The following is a 19,972-nucleotide window of genomic DNA, read 5'->3' as shown; positions in this document are numbered from 1 at the left end:
GCTGGGGGACAGCGCCCAGGCCCAGAGTTCAGGCCCCACGACCGACCCCCCAAAAACAAACAAACAAAACCCAGAAGTAGTGGTGTGGTAGAGTGCTAGCCTTGAGCAAAAGAACTCAGGAACAGAAGAGCTAAGGTGTGGGGCATCCTGGGCCCAACTAGTCACCTTTGAGACTGATAGTGACCTTGATTTAAGGGAGGAGGGGATACAGTGAAGAACAAACACAGGAATAATAAATTTATTTTAAGAACCACATATGACAGAGTAGTGCACATATAAAAAGGGAAAACTTGCCACCAGAGGGCTGCTGGTGCTGCCCAGTGTGGCAAGTGACCCAGGGGGGCAATCCTCAAGGAAGCCCAGATTTTCTGGGGGTTGGCATGGAAAGTAGGTGTTCTGAGGATACTGGGGCCCAGCCACAGGTCACAGCACCCTCACCCAAGTGACAGAGGGATCAGGCTCTCAGACACCCCTGTGCCCTCACAGCGCTGAGCAGGAGGCCCATGAGGTCCCTCCAGACAGGACCCCATGTCCTCTATCTAGGAGTGTCGCTGTATGTGGTCCACATGCCACAAGTGGCACAGTACGAACCCAATACTGAGCAAAGTTGGCCTAGGATTTTCTTGTGTCTTCCACAGTCGCCTATAAAAAACGAGTACAATGTATTCTAGCACATGATGCTTGGACGAGACCCTGAGCTCTCCCCCATGCTGCTGAGTAGACAGAACCTGGAGAGAACACAGGGAGAACTTTCTCTAGGAGGACCCTCACTCCCTGGGTAGCCAGCTCCAGTCACCTGGCCCTGTGCTGCACAAGTATGGGGAAACGTCTGGTAGGTCCCCAAGGCAGGAGATAAAAGCAGGAAAGCTAACTTAACCCCAGGCTCTAAGGAAGCCAACACCTAGAAATGTTCAAGAGGCGGTGTGGGCCTGCAGCCCAACAAGGCTGCAGGCGGTCCTCACAGTTCCTGGCTAGGCAGCTGAGAGGCAGGCCTGGTGGATGCTCTGTGCCCAGGTGTTGAGCAGGGCGGTGACTGAGTGCTTGTCGGGCAGCTGCAGCAGTCTGGAGGTCATGCACTGGTGCACTGATTGCAGAAAGGGGTTGGCATCTGCAAGAGAGCAGTGAGTTGGTAAGTGCCAAGCCTTCTGCAAGGAGCAGCTGGACCTGAGCCCCAGGCCGGAAAGCACTTCTGGGAGGAGTTGCCTTGGTCTTGGTCTCCTGCTCCTGCCTGGCAGATGGGCGGTCTTCATAGTCCCAAACTCAGTGAAGAACTGGAATGTGAACTGGATCTGGAGCCCCTGGCTTTTCCTCTGTGACACTCTTAGGGACCCAGCCTAGCTCTGCTGTATGCCAGGGTGGGGGGAAAAAATGTCTACCAAAGAGACTCATCTTTCCCTCAGATGGATCATCATGAGCCCAAGCTCCTGGCAGTGGCCCTGTGTCAGCACTACAGAGCTCTGTGGTGGCTGCCAGGAACAGCTGGGTCTATCCTGAAGCCATGAGCTTGCTCACCCCTCCCCTAACAAACAGCTTCCTGGAGTCATGAAACAGAGAGTGAAGGACACAATGCAGGGCAGAGGCTGTCTCCAGGTGACCAGTGAGCAACATTTTCCCGCCCGTGCAGGGGAGGTAGGAGGGACAGAGAAGTGTTCCTGACCTACAGAGCTGGCCCCACCTGTCCTGGCCCCCAGGTATCCCCTTTTGGCTCACCGTACTGCCACTGCCGGTCGATCCACAAGGGGCTCTGGGCAGGGTAGTCAGCGGGCACACTGAGCTCCAGCGGTGGCACAGTCGGGAGGTCCTTGTCATCTGTAACACATAAGGCTGCACCTATTATCTGGCCCAAGCCCTAACACACACAGCCCTGCTCCTGAACTGGCTCTCTACTCCTTGCAGGGAGCCTTGCTGCTGGCCTGGATGCCTCTAGGACTTCTGAACACTGGGTCATGGAGTCCCCTGTGAAGATGGGTATCCAGGGGTGCTGACACAGTTCCCTCCACAACCTCAGACAAGAGCCACTTCTCAAAGGGAGTGAGGACGGAGGAGGTAGCTTAGCAGGCTGGTATTGTGCTCTTGCTCAACTCCCTTGTTCAGCTAGCATTCTACCACTTGGGCTATGCCTCCAAGTTTATAATGCCTAGAAAATTCTCTGCCCTGTCTGACTTTGAACTGGATCCTATGAACTTGAGCCTCTTGAGTAGACAGGATTATAGCTTTGAGCCTCCACCAGCACGTACCTGGCAAGTACCAGTGTTTTGAAGCCCTGGTATGGGAAGGTAAGGCCTTGCTCTCCTAAGCCACCCAACCCTGCCTGAACACTCACCCAGCCTGCAGATCAGATGGACAGTGCCGTTGTTACTGCAGTGGGAAGGGTCCAGGTTCACCAGGAATTTGGGGTCTAACCGGGCCACCTCCCCCTGGAGCACGTTGGGGATGCTCTGGCGCTCATCCTCCTCAAGCTTTCGCTTCCGGGAGCATACCATGGGAGCCCTGGATGGGGACCATGGTGACATGATTACATGTAGCCTTGGTCCTCCTACCGCCCATCATGAGCCTTAGCCCCAGCCGCACATACGTGATGGGTGGGCCGTGGATGGCTGTCATGGCAGGCACAAATGTGCGGTACAGAGAATGGTTGAAGACAGGCGAGCGGATGTTGGCCAGGACAGCATCCAGGAGTGGCTGGCACAGGTCCTGTTGCTTGGTTGGTAGCACTGGTGGGGGTGGGGGGGTGGGCTGGGAACAAGATGGGCAAGGTCACCAGCCTGGGCTTGTGGCGTCAACCCCTCCTGAACAGGTCTTCCAGATCCCAGGTCCCTCATCACAGCAGCTTCCTGCAGTATTCCTGGAAAGAATCCTGCCCCAACAACCTCATTCCCACCCAGGTTCCTTCCCTGGGCTAGGGCCTTGTGCTAGGCTGGCAAATGCATGCAAATACCCATGGAGACAAGGGTGACCTCTTTCAGGTCCTCACTCTCTATAGCAGACTGGCCTTTGCATAAAAGCTCCTTCTAGCTACAGTGTATGTACAACCCTGGGGCTCTACTCACCACTGCCATATCATTCTTGAGTTTTTCCAGGGCAATCTCACACTTCTGCAGGGTTTTTAGGGGACACCTGAGGGAAGAGAACATGTGGGCTATCCTTCTGTGCTGGGGGGCCAGGGAAGCAGGTGATGCTTGGGTGTTGATCCAGACTCCTGGGCCACAACCACACAAACCCAGCCAGTCCACAGCCACTCCCAACCCAGACTGAGAAGACCTCAGCCTCCTCTAGGCCAATCCCTCTAACTCCAATGAAGGATCAACCCAGGAGGGCCTGGACAGCTGTCCAGCTCCAACAAGCTCATACTTGGGGGGGCCTTCTCCCCGCCAAGTATGCAAATGAGGGATGTGTCTAGAAAGGAAGCAGACCTTAGCTGAGGTGAGGCAGAGACAGAAGAAGGACCATCCACATGCACAGGTCTGTGTTGCTACCCAAGACTAATGCTCAGAGCAGCATGAGGCTAGCAGGCAGAAAAGGTTAGAACCTGACCAGCTACTTCCTCCCATATGCTTTTCACAGGCACCGTCACCATCGTGTATGACCATAACTAGTTCTGCTGAGCATGGGTGACAAAGTTAGCCTATTATAGCAGCTGACAGAAAGGCCACTACAAACTAGGCCTTGGATAATGGCCGGATGAGCCAGGCTGTCATGGCCACAGGGTAGAAGCATGGATCAGAGTAGGAATCCTCAACAGAGCAAAAGCTGAAGGAATTGAAGTCTGGGCTTGAAGCACAGCAGGACTCCTATGTGTAGCCTCTGTCAGGGGTCACAGAATTGCTGGCTCCTTTGCTAAGCCTACATTGCCAAGCTCTAGGGACCTTCCATATCCTGCTCAGGGCCCAAGGGCAAAGCTCACCGCTTAGAGGGGTCGGTCAGAATGTCCAGAAGGCTCTTCATCTTACTCAGGTCTTTTTTTCTGTCTGGGACAAAGAGGGGATACTGAGACACAGGGCACAGGGGGTTCGCAGGGCCCTGCGCCCAGCCTGAGTCTCACCTTCGTTCTTGTCGATCTTGTTGATCATGCGGCGTAAGGGCTCAATGTATTTGGACAGCTGCTTCAGCTTGTCCAGGTACTGTTGCTCCTCAGCCTGGCTGGAGCCTGCAGGGCTCATGACAGAGCTGGGGTTCACTGCAGGACACAGTAGGTGAGGCTAGCTCTCTGCCAACCTTTGTGGGGTGCAGATGCTCTGAAGGGTCCAAGAGCTCATGCACCCCTTCTAAGTTGAGGACTGGGATGGAGAGGTTGACTCTTGGCCCCTTGTGATATGTCCACCCCAGGTCCAGCCCCAGGTCCAGCTTACCAGGGGTATTTAAAGGTCCAGGCGAGGGGACACTGAAGTTTTGCGGGGTACGGGCTGTCACTGGGCTCTGTGAAGGCTGTGGGGAGGGGCTAGGCAGGAAGCTGCTGGGAGACTGGGCAGGGCCAGAGCTGCAGTCAAATGAAAGAAAGCAGGTCTGAGTGGGGTACCTGAGTGGGCTTGCCCCAGGGACTGGGCAAGGAGGGGTATCCCTGGTCAGCCTACCTGACGTTGGAGTTGGGCTGCGAGCCAGGCTGTGGGGACGGCTGGGGAGGAGGAGGCATTGACTGTGGGGTCTGTACCTGCTGGCCTGGCGACGGCGAGGACAGCATGGTGAGGCCACTCTGGCTGACCTGCAAGTGGAGGGGCTCAGCCGGCTCACTGCCACCTGTTCCCAGCTTCCCACTGCACCCAAAGGCTTGTCCTCTGCAGTTTTACCCTATACCACTATCTTCTTTCAGATGCTGCTCCCATACACAACTAGGCACAAGCACCACCTCTGGGTACAGTGTCTGAGGGGCTGGCAGGAATACCAGGCAGGGTAGCTTGGCCTCTTGGTGGAGGACACGAGGACTCTGGGCTTGGACAGCCATGACTATTCCCCTGCTTCTGTGGCATGGGGGTATAAGAAAGAGGAAGGTCTGGGAATGCAATGGCCTGCATCATGCCTGCAGTGCTCTTATCTGTAGGTCAATAAGGCCCTGCTCTACTAGCCATGGGCCAGTCTTCCTGCATGCTTCTACGAGACCTCCCAAGCCACCAGGCTGATGGGCCCCCAAAACACAGTCAGCCACAAAAGTCTTCTATCCTCTGACTGGTTTTTGCTTGATGGAGACATGGTGTCTTATACTCTGTCCATCTGGATTTGCTTAACTGTATGTCCAAGGAGGCCAATACACAGGTGACACCTGCTCTAGCCTCATCCAGCACCATCTCTGGATGCAGAACCCACTGGCTGGGGCAAGTGACTGTCAGGAAGCCAGGCTTAGTGTGTGACTCTGCCCCAGAAATGCAGGCCTCGACTCCTCAGAGGCCGGGCCTGTCCACAGTACAGGGCTGCTCTCTGCTCCCTAGTTTGCATCCCAGATGGTACAAATTGGGCCACTTGTACCGCTATTAGCACCAACTTCACCTATGAACCCCAAGAGCTGAAACCACAGTGTCTGGCATGGAGGGATAGATGTGTTACTCCTTCCAGCAGAAAAGCATAAGATGATAGTTGTGCCAGTCCCTTGACACACTGGGACCAACCTGAGGCCTTGCAAAACTCCAGATTGTCAAGGGCCCAAGGTGGCATCTCCCACACATTATTCAACCTGCTGAGCACCCCTTCAAAGCCTTCCTTCTGAGGGGCCAGTCCATAGCCTCTGATACTGATACATTCTGGGGCCACAGTTCTGCACTCATACTTTCACCATGGCAGGAGTGCTGGCTAAGGATGACTCTACTTAGAGTTCCAGATAGAGATGCCCAGAGTGCAAATGGAGGCTTCCTCACAACCCATGCTGTATGCACTGGGGTGGCAGGCAGCACCAAGACACAGGGCAAACCCCCTCTCCCCACAGGTGTGCTGTCCACAAGGTTGGGTCTGTGCCCCCAAGCAAAGTCACTGGCCCAGTGAGAGTAACAGATGGAATGAACCGTTTCTATTACTTTGTGATTTTTTTAAAAAGCACACCAAAAACCCCCACAAAAAAAACCCTAGATGGGAAGGAAGAGAGGGGAGAAGGGAAAAGGCAGAAAAGGAATGGGGAGAGAGAGGGGAGGGGAAAAGAAGACTAAGAGAACACAGGCCTCTAGCTGCTGGGCCTAGTCACTCTGAATGGAGATTCATGTTGTGTTAGCATCAGACATGGGACGGCTATGTTGAGCTGAAAAAGTGTAACAGGTTTCTGACATATAGGTCCAACACACACTCGTGATGCTGGGGTAAACTGGGTCCTGGGAACACTAGTGCAGGCACATGTCCCCCCACTAGAAAATATGCTCAAGAATCAATCCATGTGCTCACAAAAACTACAGAGTAGTAAGTTTCCATGCAGAAAATTACAGATGGTACCAAGGAAAATAAATAATATAGAGTATAAAGAATTGAACAGTCTAGCCTAGCCCTTCTCAAGTCCCAGGACATACTATTACCCCTTCTCTTTCACCTGTACCCAGTCCCTGTTTAAGCAGCTGTTTCTTGTAAGACAGGAGACCATCAGCCCTGGGCTGTGGCTAAAGACTGATGCTTCTCTGTGAGGCAGAATATTCCCCACAGGGCCTTGTGGCTGGGGAGCTACAGCCAGAAGGGTACCTCACATTCCCATCTCAGTACCTAACCAGAGGGCCTGGGGCACACACCACCAACTCCCAGGGCAGGGAGGGAGATGAGGAGATTCCCTCCGATATGAGGCTGTGATCTAAGACATGGGGAAGGGCAGCTGATTGCTCTCAAAGCAATACCCAATCTCCATCCTTTGGCTGCTTCTGTGCCACCCAGCCCCAGTGAGGTGCAGAGGAAATTTAGGGGACGGATGGCTTCTCAAATGTGTTTGGAGGGGACTCCTGTGTGAAGACATCTATTTGTTAACACATAGGAGGATGCTTTCAGGCTGTGCTCAGGATGAGAGAAGTATGACCAAGACTTCCAGCAGGAGGGAAAACAATTCAAGAGCACCTTTTCATTTTCTGAATAGGAAGCCCTAAAGAGCTCTCCAGGGGTCTAGCATTGGGTCATCCCAGTCCTAGCAGACATCTGGTCTAAAGAATGGTCCCCAATACCCATCTGTAGACATAACTAGCCCAATGAGCAAAATGTGGTGGGAAGAGACTCAGTCCCAGGAATGGGAGGAATGAGCCTGGTGGGAGGGGGATGCCCTTCATGCCGTCTCCAGTTCTGTTCTATCAATGTCCTACACATGGACACAGCTGCTAGCAAAAGTCAAGATGAAAAGAGCCCATCTTTCAGGAAAGAGCTTTTGATTGCCTGCCACAAACCCTGCACATGTCACCCGTAAATCACAGGTGACAAGGAAGCTCAGAAAGAGGTGACTTGCTGAAAGTCACGAAGTCACTGCTAATATGTCACAGGAGGCCAGGAAGGCTGGGAAGGGAATGAGTTTGGAAGCAGGTGGGAGGGACAAGGTGCCTGTGAGAAATCCCAGTGGAAATACTAGCCACTAGGTACATGGCGAAGAGCAATCCCAACTTAATATGGCAAGAAAAACCCCAATTCAGACCAGGCATTGGTGGACTCTGTAGCTTCAGAGGTGGGGAAGCTCATCCAGGAGCATGCAAAAGCCTGGCCAGCCAGGTTATATCATCAGACCAACAGGAGTGATCTGATGAGGAATCCTACTGAGAAGCAGAGGTGTTGAGTTTCATTTGAGCCCTTCTGTTATGGGCCCTTCTCAGTTTGAACTACAACCTGCTCAACACAAAGGCCTGGCATATGTCACCCCTCAAATAAGTCCTGCTTTCTATGCTACTGCTCATTCACTCCCACCACAGCCCCACCTGACACTTGTGAATCCCAGGGGAGCTCAGCCACAGCTCCTCTGGAGGCGGCTACACAAAGTCTGTCACACCACACTGCCCACGGTTTGACTATAGCCAGGCCCTCAGGAAAGGGCAAAGATTTACAGCAGCACTTCCCTGCAAAGGAAAAGGAATTTTAAGGGTCTTTTGGCAAATTTGAGGTTTTCATGATAAACTCGCTAAAATGTAGAGCCTCTATGATGCAAGAACCTCAAGCCCATCTTATTCTCAGCCCTGCTGAATAACTAGGCCCACAGAACATGGGTGACAACTGTTAAAAGAACACAAGGACAAGTCCAACTTCCCACGATAATGGAAAAGCAGGGATTAATTCCTCTGAAAAGTAGAAGGTTCCCAGAGTCTACATCTATCACATAAGGCATGTGTGGATCCAGTTCCCTGCCCACTGGGCCAACACCACCTCTACACAATGGCCATTGCCTGTGATCTGTGCTGTCCAGTTCAGCAGCCAGGCACTTTCCCATAGAGCTGTGAGGTACTCAAAATGTAACTGTTGCCATGAGGAGAATTATTAGTTTAATTTTAATTAATTTAAGTGCAAGTAGCTATACATTGTGACCACAGGATTAGATAGCACAGTTCTAGAAAGCCAAATTATTTGCATGGCTTGTTTTATTTTACTATGAAAATAGCAGTACTGTGACTATTTTAAACTAGGAAGAAAAAAAGCCCCCAAAGCCCACAAAACCCCAGATTTATTCATAGCCCCTCAAGAAATACCAGCTGGGTTTAGCCTTACTTGAACAAACAAAAAAATTATGATACTTGCTTTGGCACTCTGAAAGCCACCATGAAGGAAGTCACCAATGATGACAGGTGCGCTTTACAAAGGCGCTCAGAGGAACCCCAAGCTCCTGGCCGAGACCTGTGCGCCACCCGGCCCGTAAATACCTGTGCTGTGGGCTGTCCGCCCAAAGAGATGGAGTTCGACGGGATGGCAGACATGGTGGAGGTGGGCGGGAACCGGGCTCTTACGTGCGTCCCACCTTGGGCCAAGGCTTCAGCAATCATCTTTGAGGACAGAGGGACAACAGACAAGGTGATCGCAACAAGAATCACAGTGCATGGCAGGTAGGGCTGTGCAGACTCTCAAGGAAGAAGGCCAAAGTAAGGCACCCTTGGGCAGCTCAGGCAGCCCACGAAGAGGGGAGGCTTGCTGATGTGTTCCAGGTTATAGCATCTCCAGGTGCAGCTGGACATCAGGAATGTAGAAGTGACCAAGAATGCTGCGTCCAGACCTTTCTTTCTTACTGGCCACACTCCCTTGTTGGTTGTCCTGGCCACAGATCAGAATCCTGTGACCCACAGCCCTCTAGGACTGAGGCAGTTCTGGGAGACCAGAATCTTGGGAAAGATTTGGAAAGAGTACATGCCAACAAGGCTTGCTATGAGAAAAGTCAGCCATTACTGAAATAGGAAAGGAGCCCAGATAAGTCTTATTACCATACCAAACCCAAATCCTGTCTCCTCCAAGGACTATTGGTCCTAGTGATTATAGCAGAACTGGTTTCCTTCATAACTAATAACAGGAGAAGTCAGGGATGGCAGGAGAGTCTGGACCTCTACCTGGTGGGCTTTCTCTATTATGAGGAAGTTCTCCTCCACAGGGATACCAGTCAGATCTGTTCCTAAGCATCAAAGATGACTATAGAAGCAGGAACTCCAGTACCAACTAGGATAAACTCCGTCAGTTTCTACTTCTTCAACTATAAAGACAAGACAGGCTGCACTTGCCATGGCTCTGGGTCCTGCCACCCTTACTCCAGCTCTAGGGGTAGAGCCCAGTCCCTGGAAAGCAGGGCCCACTACCATTTCAGAAAGAAAGGAGACTGAAAGGGGTGTGAGGGTACTGCCTGCACCGCAGGAGGGGCTAAAACTCTCTCCTGGGCTCCTGACAGAAATGTGAGATATTCACTTAAAACTAGTGGCCACAGTCAGGAATCCATCTACAGAGTTCTTTCGAAGGGAGAAGAACTGGAAGTCAAGTGGTACAAGAGGTGAACATGAATGTTACCCAGGAAGAAGAAAATTAAGAAGGAATAAAAACATAAATCTACTTTAAAGTTGAGTGGTTTATTTAAAAAGGGAGAATTCCTGACAGGGAAAGTTCATTTTCTTGCAACTAGAAATTACAGAAGAAAACACATCAACAATGTTTAGTGGATCAGAGGAGCCATGCAGCCATCAAGCAGTAACTCATTGTCAAGTGATAATATTTCACTACTCCCAGGCCACAGCTATCTAGAAAAGATCTCCCTACTATGTCCACTGTTCAGAAAGGCTCAGAGGGAAGACAGAGGGGTCCTCTGTGGATGGCCTAGGCCCAACTAGAGGATAACCACCAGCCAGCTATGCCACATGTACATTTGTAACAGATGTCTTTCTTTGATGGTAATTCTTTGAAACCTGTGACTTAGCTTAGCTGTTTTCACATACTCTTGGATCCTAGTAAATCTTTCTGCAGGTGATGTAATACTCCCTCTCCACTCCTTTAGCAACTACACGAATAATATCAGATAAGAGATCCAGGTCAATGCTAATTCTTTTTTTTCTTTTTCTTTTTTCTTTTGGTGCCAGTACTGAGGTTGGTCCTGAGGCTTGAACTCAGGGGATAAGCAATGTCACTTTTGTGCTCAAGGATAGGGCTCTACTACTTGGACCACAGCTCTACTTGTGGCTTTTTGGTGGTTAACTGGAGATAAGAGGCTCATGAATTTACCTGCCTGAACTGGCTTGAACCGTGATTCTCAGATCTTAGTTTCCTGTGAAGCTAGGGTTACAGGTGTGAGTCACCAGCAACTGGCACCACGGACTTGCTTCTGAGAACTATGTACTAATATATCCATCACTTGTAATAGCGCCAAACTGTATGCCTGAAATCCTAGCTACTTGGGTGACTGAGAACAGGATTGTGGTTTGATGCTAGCTCAGGGAGACAAGTCCTTGAGATGGCATCTACATCTCAAGAAAGGGAAGCTAGAGATGGTGAAGTATATCTTTCATCCCATCTACAACAGGAAGCTTAAAACAGGTGGACTGCAGTCCAAGTGCATATCAGGGCAGGAAGTGAGAGATTATTTCAAAAATAAGTGCAAAATAGGACTGAAGTCATGACTCAGCAGGAAAGAGTTTCTCAGCAAGTGTGAAGCCCTGAGTTCTTACTCCAGTACCACAATCAATCAATAAATAAAAGAATGCAGTAGGGCATCTGTGCCTCACACTTGTAATCCTACCTACTCAGGAGACTAAATTCTGGAGGCTTACAGTTCAAAGCCAGGCTGGGCACAAAGTCTGGGAGAATCCATCTCTAGCTAACTAGCTAGGTTGGAATAATGGCTCAAGTGGTAGAGTATCAGAAATGAACAAAAAGGAGTGTGAGGCCCTGAGTTCAAACAGGGCTATCAGGTAGAAGTGGGGAGGACTCTAAGAAGAAAACACTTAAGGACTTCAGGAGACATTCACAGTATATTACAGTCATTCAAACTAATGTTGACTGGAGCCAGGAGCCAGTGACTCATACCTATAATCCTAGCTACTCTGGAGGCTGAAATCTGAGGATCACAATTCAAAGCCAGCCTGGGCAGTAAAGTCTGTGAGACTCTTATCTCTAATTAATCATAGAAAAAGCCAGAAGTGGTATTGTGGCTCAAGTGGTAGAGATTAGCCTTAAGCAAAGGGAGCTCAAGGACAATGCCCAGACCCAGAGTTCAAGCCTCAGGATAACAATGATGATGATGATGATGATGATGTTGGCAAGAGATTATTACAGGATACTATTACTGGGATCTGGAGCTCATGTACTAAAAGCTTGATCCTGAGCTGGAGGTATAATAAAATGCCTAGTTAGCATACAAAGGTCTTGGGTTCAACCTCTAGTTGTGCAAAACAAATTTTTTTTTAAGTTTTTTAAAGTTTGGCTTTCAACTTGGCATTACTGAAAGTTGGTAGAAACCTTTTAAGAGATGGGAGTTAGTAGATTTTGGAAGATTTTTTTGGGGAAGATTTTTGGAAGTGTGACCTTGAAGACAACTGTGGAATAAAGTCTATATGCTCTCTTTTGCTTCCTGGCTACCATGAAGTTATAGGCTTTGCTATATACTATGCTCCTTGCCATATGCTGCTCACCACCAGTCCAAAAGCAAAGGGGCCAAGAGACCAATGCACTGAAAGCTCCAAAACTGTGAGCTGAAATAAATCTTTCCTCTCTCTCTATTTCTTATCTCAGGTATTTTGTTACAGTAACAGAAAGCTAAGTAATGTTCAAGAAAACATTTCACTCTACATTAATGTGGAAGACAGTACATGAAAATAAGACTTCAGAAAGGACATTGAACAGTTTCTTCTATTCTAGGCTGCTTCTCATATTTCTCGCCACTTTCTTCTGTAGTTACTACACATTTGTTAAGGTTTATGGCTCAGAGCAGTTCTCCACTATGGCAAGCTGGGTTTAAATGGAAGGCCATGAATGCAAAGAGGACTTGTCAAACCTAAGCAAACTGGCTATACTCCAGAAGCTTGCATTCATTCATTCATTCATTTAATTTTAGCCAGTCCTGGGGCTTAGGCACTGTCCCTGAGCTGCTTTTGCTCAAGGCTAGCACTCTACCACTTGAGACATAGTACTACTTCCAGCTTTTCTTGTTTGTGTGGTACTGAGCCCAGGGCTTCATGCATGCTAGGTAAGCACTCTACTACTAAGCCACATTCCAAGCCCAGAACTTTGTTTTTAGTAGAACAGTATTGTGAAGGTTGGAACTCTTGCCAATCACGTGCAAATCCCTGAGCTCAAATCCCATTACTATAAAAACAAAAGAAAAGTTGGTCAACCAGCTTCACTAAACTGATATTGTAAGATAAAGAACTGTAAGAGAGCCCTCAGGAAAACTGAATCTTGAGGTGGTCACAATCTGGACTAAAAATCAAACATAGATGCATATAACTTGTTCTTGGGCTTTGAGAATTAATGAAGCTTCTGCCACCAGTGCTTAGGAATCCCACTGCCAACAACCCAAGGCACAATGTGCCACAGTGTGCCACAGGGCCTTGGACCACCCTCCTTAAAACACTGATGATGCAGTTGTCAAAAATCCAAACTCACACTGCATACCAATGGTTCACACTTATAATCCTAGCTCCTCAAAAGGCTGGGAACTGAGAATCAAAACTCCATAGCTATCCTGGGCAGCAAAACCTCTCTAATCAGTCAGCAAAAAGCTGGAAATGGAAGTATGGATCAGTGGTAGTGTGCCAGCTGAGTGAAAAAGCTGAGGAAAGATGTAAGACACAGAATTCAAGTCCTATTACTGGCATACATATGAAAGATCCAAACCCACTTGGAAATAAAGCAAATTCTCCCTCTCTTAGACCTGCAATATTTCTATGGTCCCCATCTGAACAGAGAGAACTGAAGCCACCGTGGCTTCACTTGCCATTAACCCTCAACACTGCACAAGGTATGTGCTCCAGAGGTGACTTGTCTAGACTTGGCCCTATGCTAGCAGAACAGGCCTCCACCTGAAGCAGTGAATTATGGAGCAGGCAGGTTGGAAGAGCAGTGCCCTACACACTAGTTTTAGTATAGGATTCTGAGCACACACAGAAGGAAGCATCCTGCTTCTGGTAGCTGATGAGATACCAGCCATGCCACAGGTCACACACTTCAAGCTAGCAGCTTGTGAACATGCTAGCTGTACACTGCCCATTACCTAGCTGCCTACTTTTCGAATATTCAAGAGACCAGAAAAGAGCTGCTCCTTTTCCTAGTTGGTCAGAACAGAGGTACAGAGGTATCCATGAAGTGGGGAGGGAAGGTCATGAAGAATAAGGGGAATAACTTCCACTGGCAGGACAAGCACAATGTTCCACTACTGAACCGATTTGAAACACATGCCACATCCTTTTCTGCAAGGACCAAAAGAAGTTGCCTCTCCAATGCCTAAGGACATACCCTATACTACAGTAGCACAAGTGGTTAGCTTGCCCTGGCCACAAACCTCAAATCTGTTTTATGTTTCACACAAAGCCACATCTGAGAAGGTGACGCAGGAAGCTGCCAGTTACCTCAGCCCCCTTCATCAATATGCTTCTCTTGAGACTATGTCCCAGAGACTAAGTGGTAAAGTGGGAGCGAAGGGCTGTCACCAAGCTTTCATCTCCACTGTGAAATGACATCTGACACACAAGATATGCTACATCTTGAAGAAACTAACCCACAGGAAGCAAAGCTTCCTGCATTCCATTGTCCCAAAGGTATCTAACACTCAGAGAATGGGGCAAGCCAATTAGCAACATGAGGGCAGTGCACACCTTTCCCACAAGGTACTGGAGTCTCTAGCGGTGGGCAAGCTTCTGATGCCCTCTCTCATTTACTTGTTGCAGCACATGCTCATGCAAGCATTCTGAAGCCAGATGCCTAGTGCTATTCCTGTCTTCTTCCTAGTTTCTAGAAAGTTGCCTTTGACCCCAGTTAGCTCAGTGGAAGCTGAGGGAAGGTGAAGTTGGTACTCATCTCTAATCACCTCTCAGGGTAATAGAAAGGAGGCAAAGATGATGGGAGCCCAAGGAAGTGGGAACAACATGCACTATGCAACTACTAGGTCTCAGTTGGACCTGAGCAGAGCTAGCTACCCTGAGGACCTTAGGAGTATCTTGTAGAGTTTAAGGGGAAGAGGACTCCATACTACCAAGGTGGCCCCTAATCCAACCAGGACCCTCATTGTTGAGCTTTGTGCTTGGTTGCACATGTACCTGCTAGTGACTAAAGAAGCCCTTGGCTCTCAAGGCCCTCACCTGGACTCCGGGAGCCACCATCTGGGCAGCCTGAGCTGTCTGCACTGCTGTCGGCTGCTGCACCTGAGGCTGTACCTGTTGCACCTGGGGCTGCACCTGCGGCTGCTGAACCACCATCGGAGCTCGGACCTTGAGGGAGGAATGGAGAATGCAACTTGGAGCTACCCAGGGCAGCGAGCAGGGCACCCACTACCTGTGTGGGAGCTGTGAGATCTGATAAGCCTTTTGTTGAGGTGGGGGATGATGCTATCACGATTTCAGACTATGATGTCACTTTACTTTCCATTCCTGGTCCCATAAAGTAATCAGAAATATCAAGTTTGCAAGGCCAAGCCCCACTTTCCTAACTCTGGAGAGAAACTGCACTGGGATTCAGCACTGAGAACTCCACTGGGATTCTCCATATACTCATCACACTAACCATCATGGGAGCAAAGCGATGGTTTCCAAAGCTAAGTCCACAGCCCAGCTCACTCATCCTTCTGGTCAAACACACTGACAGTTCACAAGAGCCTCATTCAGAGCCCAGACACCTTGAAGGAAACTAGGGCTTGCCAGCCTGTAGCAGGTTGAGCTGGAAAGATGAATGTGGCAACAGAGCGAGGCAGGAAAAGCAGACAACTGTGGGACCTCCACGTGGAGAAGCCTCCACAAGGGGCTCACACTGGCCAGGTGCAAATAGGGAACTCCTCCCTAGACATTTGTGGATGCCAGAACCAATCCCCACAAGAAGCACAGCCCACCAAGAAGCTCACAAAGGTTCAGGTGACAAGTAAGGGACCATATCCATTCCTCACTACACCCCAGGATGTTGTGCCTCTGCAAGGCCTCTCACTCAGCTCAGGCAAGGCCCTTGTCCTCATGCCATTCAATGAATCACAAATAGAAAAGGGCAAAACTCAGAGTAGCTCAAAAGATGTTCAAATGGATCTTGTTCACAGCCACCTCTGCTTGGTGGCAATATTCTGTCCTCTGTTAAAATAGGACTCATTTTGTACACAGATGTACAATGAGATTGAAAATAAATAGTATTTTGTGTGAATATGCCTCTCAAAAATATGGTAATGACAAGGCTAAAAGAACCTGGCTCAAGGCTGGAGGTGTAGTTCAGTGCAAAAGCACATGCTTAGCTTACATGAGACCCTGATTTCAATTTCCAGCACACACACACACAAAAATAAAAATAAAAATAAATCTTGGCATAGAACATAGCTCCCAGCAACAAGTAAAGCACTATGGATGCCTGATACCCAGCACATCCTCCCACGTGGTGCGATTATATCAATCTAACCATCACTGTCTTAATGCCCAATGGACACTACTACAACTTTCCACATAGCCACACATCTGTGAATCTCTGTGTAGCATGTGGAAGTATCTCTCTTGCTGGCCTGTACTATGGAGCCAGATATGAGGGTTGGCTTGGGGAGGGACTCCCCAAGCCCACTGCAGCAAGAAACCTTCCTAAACTCAAATTAGCCTCAGTAGAACTGCTGCTAACAGAGCCACTGATTATATGCGACACCATGAGGAGAGAAGCATGTGTTCCACAGTGGACCTTAGGTACTCACAAATTTCAGCTGCTGCTGAGCAGTGTACAACATCTGTCCAGGGAGAGCTTGAGCCTGTGAAACCAAAGGCTGGCTTTGTGACTGTGGCGGGAGTTGTGGTGGTTGGTTCTGAGCAACTTGGGGCTGCTGCGTCTGTGGCGGAGGCTGGTGGTGCTGTGGGTGATGCAACTGCGGCAGCTGCTGTGGGAGGGCTTGGGAAGGAGGAGGCTGCAGCTGTTGCATTGGAGGCTGTTGTATTGGAGGCTGGGCCTGCATCACCTGCTGCTGTTGCTGCTGCTGCTGCTGCAGCTGTGCCATTCTCTGCAACTGCTGCTGCTGCTGCTGTATCTAAAAACAGAATAATAGCACTGGGTTACTACCCATAAGCCTCTGGGGCTTCAGCTGCTCCTTATGCCATCCTCGATCCCATAGAGTCCAGTTGGAGGCATAAATTCAGTTTTCAGGAAGGCCTGCCTGGCTGACCTCTGACACAGGGAGGGAAGCACATTTACCACAAGGGCTCTGTGCCTCTGAGGACCACGCCAGCCATCTTCCAGTCATGAACGACACATCAAGTGTGTGCCTGTGCCCTGGACAATAGAGACTGGTCTGTCTCTGGGATGGTTCAAGAGAAATATCTAAGGTTCGTAAGAGGTAAAATAATAGGTACAGTGCCATAGCAGGTGAGCTAGAAGCTGCAGAATTCTTCTAATGCTACTTTGGAGTAGAGTGACAAGTCAGCAGTATGAGCCTTGTGAGGATCTCAAAGTCTGCTCTATAGGATGAGGACAGCGAGCAAACACTGTCAGCTCTGGGAGAGGTATTGCTAAGATCCAAGGACCAGCAGGCCCCTTTTGGGCTTTCTTCCCTCAACCTTCCAAGAGGATAGACACTGAACATGTCTAACTTCTGAACACAAGCCATGTGAAGACAAAGCAGCTTCTGGCCAGCAAGATCCCTAAGATGACACTGCTACTGACCTAACAAACAGCTGGAGAGTTGAACTGGTATTGTACCAAAGAGCAGCAGAAACAAAACTGAACGTATGTATATTCTCTGAAGAAAACTGAATCTCAGAATTCCTTCTTGCTCTTCTTGCTTCAGTTAGTGTCTTTGTTTTTTCTTTTCCTTTTTTCTCATGCCCATTCTGGGGCATGAACTCAGGGTCGTATGATCTTGCTTAGCTTTCTTGTTCACAGGCTGGTACTCAACCACCTGAGACATGCCTCCACTCTAGTATTTTTATTGGTTACCTGGAGATATAGTATTGTGGACTTTTCTGTTCAGGCTGGCTTAATCTATGATCTTTCCAGGTCTTAGCCTCCTAAGATTACAGGTGGGAGCTAACTCTTAATATGAAAGACTTCCAGTTCTGCTGGCATATGGCAGGTCTGCAATCCAGAGCCAAGGGCTATCTGAGAGAACCTTCCGAACTATGTAGCATCCTCTTCCCAAGACAGTGCAGTATCTTCTGTCCCATATTTTTCAGGAAGCCCATGGAGGAGGAGGGACAGCTTAAGTTCCCCACATCTAATACTGAAGCTGACAACTTTCTGGGCTCATGAACTTCAAGACAGAGACTCACTGTGGGAACAGGGAGACCTAGTACCTGTTGCTGATTTTGATGATGCAACTTAATCAAGTGTTGCTGCTGCTGTTGCTGCTGTTGAAGCTGCTGCTGCTGCTGCTGCACTACTGCTTGGAACTGTTGCTGCATAGCACTTTGCTGTGCCTGGAACTGTTGCTGCTGTTGTTGCTGCTGCTGCTGTAGTGCAGCCTGCTGCTGTTGGAACTGCTGCTGCTGCTGCTGCTGTTGCTGCTGCAGCGCCACCTGCTGGAGCTGGAGCTGGGCTGGAAAAGAGATCCAGACTTAAGAGATGCAGCCCTAGACCACCACACAGACTGCCTGAACTACAGGGCAAGGTCAATGTAACAGCTTCTCAGGCTGCTGAGGGCAGTTAAAAGCAAAAGCAAACAAAATCCTCAATAACTCTCATTTATCAGACAGGGCGATCAGGTAGAAAGTGTTATTTGGGCTGATTATGTAACTTTCTACCACAGCTAACCAGTGTCACATAGAGACTACCACCAGTGTCTCCAGGCCTGCTTCTTTTTTGTATGTCAGTCCTGAGGCTTGAACTCAGGGTCTGGGTACTATCCCTGACCTTTTGTGCTCAAGGCTAGTGTTCTACCACTTGGTCACAGCTCCACTTCTGGCTTTTGTTGGTAGTTAATTGGAGGTAAGAATCTCATGGACTTTCCTGCTTGGGCTGGCTTCAAACTGTAACCCTCAGCCTCCTGAGTAGCATTACATGTCTGAGCCACCAGTACCCACCCAGCTAAGCCTGCTCTATGAGACTCTCTGGCAAAGTCTGTCACAAAGTCTAGACACTGGATAAAGGCCTGAATTGACCTTAATTGTGTGTTGGTGTTTACAGAAGGCATTAGGGAGAAACATTCCCTGGGTACCACTAACCCTTTCAGGAAGATCGAAAGGCAAGGAGTCAGTGTAGAGAGGGTCTCTAACAGAGAGCAACAGGATGTAGTTGAGAACCACTTCAACTTTCAGCTAGTGCCACCCAGTAGACCAGGTCTCATAGAAGTTAAAAACAGGATGTGGGCTAGGGTCAGGCTGGGAAGAGTATGGGCAGGAGGATACCAGAGCTTCATCATTCAACTTGTGACTAAGTGCTTTAGGACAGTTTTAGGAGAATTACTCAGGTGAGCATTTGTGTATGCGTGCATGTGAATACTAGGATTTGTACTCAGGGCCTGGGCACTGGCCCTTAGCTTTTTCTCTCAAAGTTGACACTTGAGCTGCAGCTCCACTTCTGGTTTTTTGGTAGTTAACTAGAGATAAGAATTTAATGGCTGGTTTTGGATTTCCACCCTTGGATCTCAGCCTTCTGAGAAGCTAGAATTATAGGAATGAGCCACCAGCAACTGGCATCATGTGGGCACCCTAAACCAATACATTTCAAAATCATTTCTTACTATAATATTGAAACTGATGCCAGGAGCAAGTGGCTCACGCCTGTAATCCTAGCTGCTCAGGATGCTGAGATCTGAGGATCGCGGTTCAAATCTAGTCCAGGCAGAAAAGTCCATGAAACTCTTATCTCCAATAAAACCACCAGAAAACCAGAAGTGGTGCTGAGGCTCAAGTGGTAGAGTGCTAGCCTTGAGCTGAAGAGCTGAGGGAAAGTGCCCAGGCCCAGAGTTCAAGCCCCATAACTGACAAAAAAAAAGAAAAAGAAACTGATGATAAAAAGAAAGCCAGCCTACTTCTAGCCAAGGCACAGTGTGCAGGGATAATGAGGATAAAGAAGACAAAACACCTCCTTCCTTTAAGGAAAGAGAGCCTGATGAAGGCATGGCTGTGAGCCACAGCCAGCACTGACTCAAGGGCAGGAGCAATGTCAAAAGAGACATCCTTCAGGACAAGGCTGTGGGGATATGGGGACCCTTCGTGGCACTGATTGATGGCTGAGTCCCTTGAAACGCAATGTTTCTATCTCAGTAACAAAATACAAGCCCTCCTCAGCCTCCTAACAAGCCTTCCCTCCCCCACCCTTACCTTGCAGGATAAGCTCAGTATCACTCAACCCTCCTGGTAGCTCAAAGAGGACTTAAAAGTTTTTTCTCTGTAGGAAGTGGCGCTGTAGCTCAAGTGGTAGAGCGCTCGCCTTGAGTTGAAGAGCTGAGGGACAACGCCCAGGCCCAGAGTTCAAGCCCCACGACCGA

At 49.1% G+C, this 19,972-nt stretch overlaps 1 protein-coding gene across 1 annotated transcript in view; it reads right to left on the bottom strand.

Annotated features, from left to right (window-relative positions):
* Window positions 1–512: 512 nt before the first annotated feature.
* The window catches only part of Med15 (mediator complex subunit 15), a 63,568-nt gene continuing 44,108 nt past the window's right edge, over window positions 513–19,972 (bottom strand). Inside the window, exons 4-15 of the mRNA XM_013031509.1 lie at window positions 17,838–18,079; window positions 16,250–16,576; window positions 14,679–14,807; window positions 4,572–4,699; window positions 4,350–4,477; window positions 4,043–4,177; window positions 3,905–3,968; window positions 3,051–3,117; window positions 2,576–2,736; window positions 2,324–2,490; window positions 1,711–1,809; window positions 513–1,108 (exon numbers count right to left, since the gene is read on the bottom strand). Coding sequence (XP_012886963.1) covers window positions 972–1,108; window positions 1,711–1,809; window positions 2,324–2,490; window positions 2,576–2,736; window positions 3,051–3,117; window positions 3,905–3,968; window positions 4,043–4,177; window positions 4,350–4,477; window positions 4,572–4,699; window positions 14,679–14,807; window positions 16,250–16,576; window positions 17,838–18,079 — 1,784 coding nt within the window. The 3' untranslated portion in view covers window positions 513–971. The remainder of the gene's footprint in view (window positions 1,109–1,710; window positions 1,810–2,323; window positions 2,491–2,575; window positions 2,737–3,050; window positions 3,118–3,904; window positions 3,969–4,042; window positions 4,178–4,349; window positions 4,478–4,571; window positions 4,700–14,678; window positions 14,808–16,249; window positions 16,577–17,837; window positions 18,080–19,972) is intronic.

This window comes from Dipodomys ordii, unplaced genomic scaffold, assembly GCF_000151885.1.
Source record: "Dipodomys ordii isolate 6190 unplaced genomic scaffold, Dord_2.0 Scaffold141, whole genome shotgun sequence".
In the NCBI taxonomy this organism is placed as follows: domain Eukaryota; kingdom Metazoa; phylum Chordata; class Mammalia; order Rodentia; family Heteromyidae; genus Dipodomys; species Dipodomys ordii.
Note: the sequence above shows the minus strand (reverse complement) of the source record. Positions and strands in the feature narration are given on the sequence as shown.